The sequence below is a fragment of the Anopheles darlingi genome, chromosome 2 (genome assembly GCF_943734745.1).
Source record: "Anopheles darlingi chromosome 2, idAnoDarlMG_H_01, whole genome shotgun sequence".
Lineage (NCBI taxonomy): Eukaryota > Metazoa > Arthropoda > Insecta > Diptera > Culicidae > Anopheles > Anopheles darlingi.
Window position 1 is genome coordinate 24,911,046 of NC_064874.1, and position 8,357 is coordinate 24,919,402.

At 49.0% G+C, this 8,357-nt stretch overlaps 3 protein-coding genes across 4 annotated transcripts in view; 1 reads left to right on the top strand and 2 right to left on the bottom strand.

Annotated features, from left to right (window-relative positions):
* The first annotated feature begins 69 nt into the window (after nucleotides 1-69).
* Nucleotides 70-1,832, top strand: LOC125951280 (phenylalanine--tRNA ligase alpha subunit). Its single transcript, XM_049680008.1, has 2 exons — nucleotides 70-436; nucleotides 504-1,832. The coding sequence occupies exons 1-2, from the start codon at nucleotides 158-160 to the stop codon at nucleotides 1,710-1,712; spliced, it is 1,488 nt and encodes a 495-aa protein (XP_049535965.1). The 5' UTR covers nucleotides 70-157; the 3' UTR covers nucleotides 1,713-1,832.
* LOC125951283 (saccharopine dehydrogenase-like oxidoreductase) lies at nucleotides 1,761-5,201 on the bottom strand. Of its 2 annotated transcripts, none has more exons than XM_049680014.1 (5): nucleotides 5,098-5,201; nucleotides 2,798-3,662; nucleotides 2,632-2,722; nucleotides 2,257-2,525; nucleotides 1,761-2,162 (listed from the first exon to the last, which is right to left on the bottom strand). In XM_049680014.1, the coding sequence occupies exons 2-5, from the start codon at nucleotides 3,625-3,627 to the stop codon at nucleotides 2,060-2,062; spliced, it is 1,293 nt and encodes a 430-aa protein (XP_049535971.1). In that variant the 5' UTR covers nucleotides 3,628-3,662; nucleotides 5,098-5,201; the 3' UTR covers nucleotides 1,761-2,059. The 2 variants fall into 2 exon arrangements, with proteins under 2 accessions (XP_049535971.1, XP_049535970.1); XM_049680013.1 differs by lacking the exon at nucleotides 5,098-5,201 and adding an exon at nucleotides 3,748-4,168.
* A 181-nt stretch (nucleotides 5,202-5,382) lies between these two features.
* LOC125951269 (3'-5' RNA helicase YTHDC2-like) overlaps nucleotides 5,383-8,357 on the bottom strand; it is a 3,735-nt gene continuing 760 nt past the window's right edge. Inside the window, exons 2-3 of the mRNA XM_049679983.1 lie at nucleotides 7,685-8,357; nucleotides 5,383-7,574 (exon numbers count right to left, since the gene is read on the bottom strand). The exon at nucleotides 7,685-8,357 is cut by the window's right edge and continues 458 nt beyond it. Coding sequence (XP_049535940.1) covers nucleotides 5,560-7,574; nucleotides 7,685-8,357 — 2,688 coding nt within the window. The 3' untranslated portion in view covers nucleotides 5,383-5,559. The remainder of the gene's footprint in view (nucleotides 7,575-7,684) is intronic.

Consider the following 8,357-nt stretch of genomic DNA (forward strand, 5'->3'; position numbering starts at 1 on the left):
TCGAGCAGTTTCCCGTTCCCTTGCCCTCCCACAAACCAGCTGTCATCGTGTTTGTGTGTGTGACGGCTCGCACGCCGTGTGGCAAATTTGATAATAATCGCTTCGATCGGGATTCTCGTGGCCTTTTTCCCGGTGCACTGATCACCTCTTCGCAATCATGCAAGATATTTCGGAACGCATTTTGAAGTACATCGACGAACACGGGGAGGTCGATACGCTCGATCTAGCCGCGGTGTTCCTGGAGGATCACCAGAAAATCGTCGGTGGTGTGAAGAGTATCGAGGCTAACGGAGATCTGATTCGCTCCCAACCGAGCACCCGAAAGTCCTGGAAACTTACGGCCGAAGGGGAGCACATCCTCCAGCATGGCAGCCACGAGGCCAACATTTTCCACGCAGTACCGAGCGCGGGCATCGCGCAAGCCGAGCTAATGAAGGTAAAACAACTCAGGGTCTTTTAGCAGGGAACAACTTGCTAATATCTTCTCCACCTTTGTCCTACAGTCCGGAAAGAACCCAAAGGCAGGCTTCAGCAAGGCAATGTCCAACGGTTGGATTTACATCGATAAAAGCGGAGGCGCACCGCTAGTTCGTCGCAAGGCGGAAGCGATCGAGGATGACGTGTTGGCCTGTCTGAAGGAGATTGTCGCCGGTCGAGAGTCTGCGGTTCCCGATAACATCAAGGGCGACTACAAGAAGCGCAAAATTCTTGAGGAAACGGTCACCAAAAGCTTCCTCCTCTCGAAGGGCCCGGAATTTGCGACGTCGCTGAAGAAGCTAGAGACCGACCTGACGGTCGAGATGTTGGCCAGCGGGCTGTGGAAGGATTTGAAATTCAAGGCGTACAATTTCGATGCCCTGGGTGCAACTCCTGGCCGTGGGCAGCTCCATCCGCTGATGAAAGTGCGCACCGAGTTCCGGCAAATTTTCCTCGAAATGGGTTTCTCCGAGATGCCGACAAATAACTTCGTGGAATCCTGCTTCTGGAATTTTGACGCCCTGTATGTTCCACAGCAGCACCCGGCTCGCGACCAACAGGACACATTCTTCGTGTCCCATCCACAGCAGAGCAGTAAATTCCCGTTGCCCCTGATCGAAAGTGTTCGCGAATCGCACGAGCGTGGCACGGACGGATCGATCGGGTATCGGTACGAGTGGAAGCTAGACGAGGCCCGGAAAAACGTTCTGCGGACGCACACGACCGGCGTAAGTGCCCGGATGCTGTACAAGGTAGCGAACCAACCGGGCGGCTTCCGACCGGTCAAGTACTTCAGCATTGACAAGGTGTTCCGCAACGAAACGCTCGATGCTACCCATTTGGCCGAGTTTCACCAGGTCGAGGGTGTGGTGGCCGACTATAACATTACGCTTGGTGATCTGATCGGTACGTTCAATGCTTTCTTTAACAAGCTCGGTATCACCGAGCTGGAGTACAAGCCTACCTTCAACCCGTACACCGAACCGTCGATGGAAATATTCTGCTTCCATCCGGGGCTTCAACGATGGATAGAGGTGGGTAATTCGGGCATGTTCCGACCCGAGATGCTGCGTCCTCTAGGAGTACCGGAGGGTGTGAACGTTATCGCTTGGGGATTGTCACTAGAACGGCCAACCATGATCAAGTACGGCTTAAATAACATTCGCGATCTAATCGGCCCGAAGGTGGACCTCAAAATGGTGCAAGATGGACCCATCTGCCGCATGAATTGCTAATTTGTGATAGTGGTGGCCGACAACAAACGAATAAAGTGTTGACGAACATGCAACGCTACTTTATGTCTTCAAATTTGATGTTACACTGCTCACTCCATTTCTTTATTCCAGTAAGGTGATTTTTTTCTGTTAGTAAAGGTCTGTGAAATGTTTGCTTGTTAGTATAGTATGCATATTCGTTAATGACCAAGAAATACCAGACTTTTAGTTAATCACAAAATCACTGGACTGGGCTTTTCACACACAAAATCACTTTTCTAGTACACCGATGACCCATGACCCAAAACCTTAAGTGCCCACTAAATAGAGAATCCTACCACTCCCAACAAACTCCTGCAGGATTGGTTCTATTTCGATCTCTTCAACACCTCAAATTTGAATCCATTTTTGCACAACTGCTCAATTAAGCTCGTCTTAGCATACGCGGCACCTGGGGGATATACACCACCGCTAAAGAGAAACAAAGAATTGGAATGTAAATTATAACATATTTTTCCATATCTCGAACATCATCGACATATAGTTAAAAGCTTCTAACTCGTACCTTCCGGGCATCTTATTACTCTCCTTCAAGATTGTGGTGGCCGATAGCAACAGCGCAACGCATGTAGCGCCATAACCAGGATTAGTGCCAGAAACTTTCGTAAGAATGCGCTTCGTCGGTGGACTCTTGTACTGATCATTTGGTTCCAGCAGTTTCTCCTCCTTATCCCACCCTTCTCCTTTGAAGTAGATGCTGAACTCGGAATTTTCCATTGTGTGCTCCGTTGGTCCCTCATGCGAAGTAAAGCCAAGTGAGAACAATTTCGGGAACTTTCGAAGAGTCAGCAAACGAAATACATAACGTGTTAGTGATGTTGGCTAGTCAATTATGTGATTCCTGTAAGGTGAGGTGTGTTAGGCGTGTGGTGAGGAGTACCTTTAGAAGCAACTGGCGGCCAAACTTGAAACGACACAAAATGCTGAACACTATTCCCACAAACGCAACGCCGAACACTTGTAGTAGTGATCTGATAAAAGGAAATCATTATGGACATGGTTATACTATTTCCTGAACAGTACGCCATACTTTGGACGGCACTTACTGGAATGCAACGTAGGCTTTCATCTGAATGGGCCGCTTCTTGTCGGTGTCGTAGAAGTAACGCTGCGAGCGCATAACGACCGACCGGTCCGAGCCAGGGAACGGAACTGCCCACCAACCGGCCGGATGTGCTACCTTGTGCACCACGGGGCGATCCTTAAGCCGGGGCTGAAAGTGCGGCAAACGCGTCTTGAACAAATCCGTGCGTAGCTGTCGCAACTCGTTAGCATGCGCCAGCCCATAGATTGCTGACTCCCAGGTACCGTAATGCAGGATAGCTCCACCTGCAAACGGTTCCTTGGAGTCCAGTGCAAGGTACGTTTCAATCGAGTTCACCACACCATCAAATTCGGACTCCGTGTAAACCGTCCCTAGATCAGCCGGTATCGAGTCGAAGCCGCAAGCAGAAACGATATAAACACCGCGCTCTTGTGCCGCCTGGTGGTACTCGAGCTGCATCCGTTCCATGTACTGCGGCTCACCGCTCACGTCCACATGGTGGGTACCGGCGGCTATGCACGCCTTGATGACCGGTTCACCGTAGAACCGGTACGGTCCGCAGCAGTTGATCACCACCCGGCACCTCTCGGCCATCTGGCGCAGCGAGTCCGGATCCTTGATATCGGCCACCACAATCGGTACCTCGGAAAGGTCGCGATCGGCTTTCTTCTCAACCTCGCCCAGCACCTGCCGTACTTTGTCGCGATTGCGACCAGCAACGCCCCATCTGAGTCCATCCAGCAGCTTGATACCTTCGAAGATCGTGTACTTTCCGGTAAACCCGCTCGCTCCGAAGATAATTACGTCCAACTTTTCGTCTCCTTGTTCCATCTTTAAATCTTTGTAGTAGAGCAGATTGTTCAAACCTATGAAATCGATCGAGGCAACCAGAGAAAAGAAACAAAACAGGGTTACAATCCGAAAAACCAATAGCAACCACCAAGAACACACCCTTGCGGCTGCTGTTAACCACACGAAATCAATGTCCAAAGTGCAACCTTCCGTACGTATTATCGCAATCTACTCTGTTTTCTCCCTTCCAATTTCCGCGGTTTTACCAATGCAGACAGACACGTTTATCGCTTAATTCACCCTGGAACACGCGCCTCTACCGATGATCCGCTATGCATTCCTCGAGCGAACCCCACAAATGCAGTCAACCGTACTACGGGCGACTGTGAATTGCAAAAAAAAAACGAATACGAATGCAAACGCCAACGCCAACGCAACAGCTGCCGGAACTGTTGCTGCAGTTGCTGGTGCTCCAAAACAGTTAACTGCACAATGCGAGCAACTGTTCCTCGTTATGATGACGACTGCTTAATCGTAGATCGCGATGCGAACCGTTTTGTGGCTTACTATGGCAAACAGCTAAACTTATGTTTTTTTTTTTTGCATTTAGATGACTCATCAAAAATCTACTTGGGCTGTGTGGGAAGTCTTTTTGGAGTGTGCATCTGGAGAACGGGTAAATTTTGTAAATGGAAATCGTATGCCGTAATCCGCCCGTACATCGACCCACCTAGAGGAGCATCGATGACGATCTAACTTGATTCTGGGCGACCAGAATGTTCGGCATAGTCAACCGGAATGATCTCATCGCTATCATTTTTCAATGAAATGGTACCCGAACCTTTATACGTGTTGAGCAGAGTTTCTATTTCCAGTAGCTGCATTTTCGATATTCCTTCGCAAAAGTAAAGTAGGATAGATTTAATGAGATCATCCAACCCCTCCTTTGGATAGCTTTGATGCCAAGGCAACTTTTTTTTCTACAATAAAGAGCCTCGTTGTGGGTCCTTTTATGGAGTCTTTCGCGAAAATTACGATAACTGAATTAAAAACAGGATAGTAGAGCAAAAACGCACCGATTCTAACTCTCAGCTCTGGTAGAATGGTAATTGTAGAGCAAAAATGGCTAGTATCTTCGTTTTACAATGTTAATTATAGACCAATGGAATCAAACGCTTATCAAGACGCGGTGTTGCATCATTGCAAACGCTGAACAACCGAAAACCGGCGATCGCCGGTGATCAAAAGGTATCATTTTCACTTTACCATCAACAGGTGGATGGAAATTGATCACAATTCGCTTTTAAACTAAAACTACATATTCGAAAAGCTTCATAATCGTCGGCATGACCAAGCAAACATACACGAAAGGCTACCTTTGACACCTTATCACAATGATTAAATATTAATCTGGGGGTAAGCGAATGCAATCCGCGCCCGGGCTTGCGATAATGTATCTAAAAGTCTCTTGACGCACCGGCATCATCCCTACCCACACCAACGACTTACCCTAGGCAGAGAACACCGATTTGAAAGCACGAGCAGCAGAACGAGGACTATGCTACACCGGTGACCGGTCGACTAGGCGTACGATTTGAAACTGCGTGGCATTACATGCATGATAGCCGGTGTATGATGATTCATGATTCGTATTGCGTAAGCGAATCTGCATCTGTCATCCTCCGTCGCTATGGAAACGGCGATTGATGGCACGCGACTCACTGTTTCGCCAGATCTGCGTATCTTTCAGTAAAACAAACATTTAATTAATTTAATTAAAAAAAATCTCCCTCAATCTAATGATTTAACGATAGACCAGCGCCAACACATGCTGAACCATGGCAGAGAGCACTAGCAAGCAACTACCGTATGGGGTGTTTTATTTACTTTTCTACAATGTACATCGCGACGCCATTGGCTTTTCCGGTACTATCCTGCGACGTGCTGAATCTGGACAACTCAATCTTCCCATTACGATGCGCCTGATCTGGCATTGTGACGCCAGCTATTGTTCGCTTCCTCCCTACGTAACACGCGCCATTGATCATGCTGCTGTGGTTTGTGATACCCCTTCCGGCTATTGGCGCCCGTCGTTCCTATTTCTACACGATTTGTCAACTGTGCCGCACCATCTTCTAATGTCAGCAGCTGCCCTAGCGTCTGCAGAAACCTGTACTCCATCGCGGTCAGCTGGAAGGTGCGAGGGTTTTGAGTAAACTTCAAAAACAATTCACTCAACAGTTGCCTCGTGCGCAGCACTGCCTTTGCCACCGGTGTGTCTACGATAAAGTTGATCCAATCATCGATCGCGATCTTACAACCACCGATGAGCGCAGTTTCGTCCTGATCGTCACACTCTACCAGCGACTCCTCCTCGTCAAAGTACAAGGGGCCGGCAAAGATCGAGATCGCCAGGGAAGTTACGACCGTGTTGCAGCGTATCATCGAACCGCGGCTCGATTTGAATTTTTCCTCGAACGTAATCCATTCCGTCGGTAGCCACAGCTTCGCGTCTTTGCCGTTCGGTTTTTTCGCGTCCGCTAGCACCGAAGACGGGTGGACGAAGATCTTTTTCTCGAACCGTGCTTTCATCGCCTTCGAGTACCGCTCGAGGTGACAGATGTTCGGATACAAACCGACTACCAGGCATGCCTTTACCATGCTCCAGTTGGCAGCAAACTGGTTCAGATCGTCCGAGCTTCCCGGTCCATAGCTTTTAATCAGCCCGATCGAACAGAGATGACCATGAAGTTTGTCACGAAGCTCACACACCATCGTCAGCTTGCTGTGGCTCAGGAAGAATCGATTACAGATTTCCTTTCGCTTGGAAATCGAACGCGCTTCGTACCAACGCTGATAGGCACGCAGTAGACAGAAACAATCGCTGTATGACTCTTCGGCCAGCTCTCGGCGCGCTTTGCGCGATTTCTCTTTGTCGCCCGCGAATCCAGGCAGAAGAAAGATGTCATTAATGCTCAGCACGCTTACGATCAACAGTACCGGTTCGTAGCACTTCAGCAGGATGCCGTACAGCAGCATCTTTCCGAGGCGTGCATCCACCGGCAGGTCGGCCAGAATGTGACCAAGATCCGTCAGATTCTCATCATCATCTAGTGCCCCGACCTTCTGAAGATATTTAATGCTCTGCTTAACGCTCGTCGCTGCCGGCGGTTGTATTGCACGATTCAGGAAGTCCAGTATAGATGCGCCCTGGGTCAGCAGGGCCGTGTTGAGGCATATTTCTGTCAATGGAACGCGCATAATTTCGGGCAGCGTAAACTGATCCATGGCTTCAAGCCGTGCACGGCTAAAGAGCCGATAACAGATGCCCGGTTTGGTACGACCCGCACGTCCTGCCCGCTGCGTCGCACAGGCTTGCGAGATCCAGGTGGCCATAAGCGAGTTGGTAGCAGTGACGGAATCGTAGTACTTCTGCTTTACCTTACCACTATCGATAACGTACACCACATCATCCATGGTGATCGATGTTTCGGCTATGTTCGTCGATAGGACAATCTTTCGAACGCCCACCGGCACTGGGTTGAACACAGCGTGTTGGTCGGACGTTTGCATCTTGCTGTGCAGCATAAACAATTTCAGCCGTTGGTGTGGCGCCACACGCTTCGTTAGCAGTTCATACGATTCCTGGATATCTTCAAAACCGGGCAAGAAAACGAGAATGCCCCCTTCCGGTTGGTTTTTACAGATGTACTGTATCACGTCGATGATCAAATTATGATCGATACGCTCATCGCCGAACGATGTGTGGTAAGCATCCAGCAGCTGTTTGGCAATGTTGGGGGTTAGCGCAGGCATTTGCTGCACTGGTTGCGATTCTCCGCGTTTCTTCGCATTGGCCAGTAGCTGCGAACAGACGCTGTTGCCATGAATAAAGCAGGCCCAGTCATGTGCAGTGTAGTTGTGTTTCTCCCGTATGCTCGGATCAGCTCCCATATCCAGCAAGCTCTTCAAGATATCAACGTAGCCTGTAAATGATGTTAGGCTTATAATTCAACAATGCCAAATTAAATGTTTTTGAATATCTTTCCAAGACGACCATTTAAGAGCTAAAATTCCATTAGCGGAAATAATTTACCTTTGGCCGCCGCGATCATGAGTGCCGTCATCTTCGTTTCCGTATGCTGAAAATCGACACTTATGCTTTCTTCCTGCACCAAGGTGAAAAAGTTCTGAAACGGTTCCGGACTGTTTTCTATCCAGCACTCTTCCAGGATGTCGTTCATTAGCAGTATGCTTTCGTCGTCCATGTTCGCTGTAGCCGACGAGTGCTGCCGACCATTGGCATCGGAAGATGTTCGTTGGTGCTCGATATTGCTTAAAATCTTGGCCTTCACATCCTTAACCGTGTGATTGTAGGTATCCAACTGGAACAGAATGTCTTCCAAATAGTACCGTTCGATGGAAAACAGTCTACCAGGGATCTCTATCACCGGGCAGTTGTTAAAGTATTGCGAGAATGTATTCGATTCGATTGTGGCCGACATCAGCACCACCTTCAGGTGTGGATGCTTCGGCAGATTATCCTTCAGGGCGATGAGCAGAAAGTCGGAATACTGATCGCGTTCGTGCACCTCATCGATGATGATGTGGGTCACGTTGTCCAGGAAACGATGCGCGCCCTGCCCCGTCAAGCAGCGCAACAGTACACCGTTGGTGCAGAATAGTAAGTTAGTGTTGGGCTTTAAGCGGCTTTCAAGCCGGATTTGATAGCCCACGGCATCCCCCAGTTGTTCGTTCCGCTCGAAGCA

Bases quoted from the DNA above. Each gene is read 5' to 3' on its own strand.
- LOC125951283 (XM_049680014.1), bottom strand. From the start codon at position 3,627: ATGGAACAAGGAGACGAAAAGTTGGACGTAATTATCTTCGGAGCGAGC. The intron at 2,723-2,797 runs GTAAGTGCCGTC...TCCTTTTATCAG, and splicing joins AAAGCCTACGTTGCATTCCA to ATCACTACTACAAGTGTTCG. The intron at 2,163-2,256 runs GTACGAGTTAGA...GTTTCTCTTTAG, and splicing joins AGTAATAAGATGCCCGGAAG to CGGTGGTGTATATCCCCCAG.
- LOC125951280 (XM_049680008.1), top strand. From the start codon at position 158: ATGCAAGATATTTCGGAACGCATTTTGAAGTACATCGACGAACACGGG. The intron at 437-503 runs GTAAAACAACTC...TTTGTCCTACAG, and splicing joins CGCAAGCCGAGCTAATGAAG to TCCGGAAAGAACCCAAAGGC.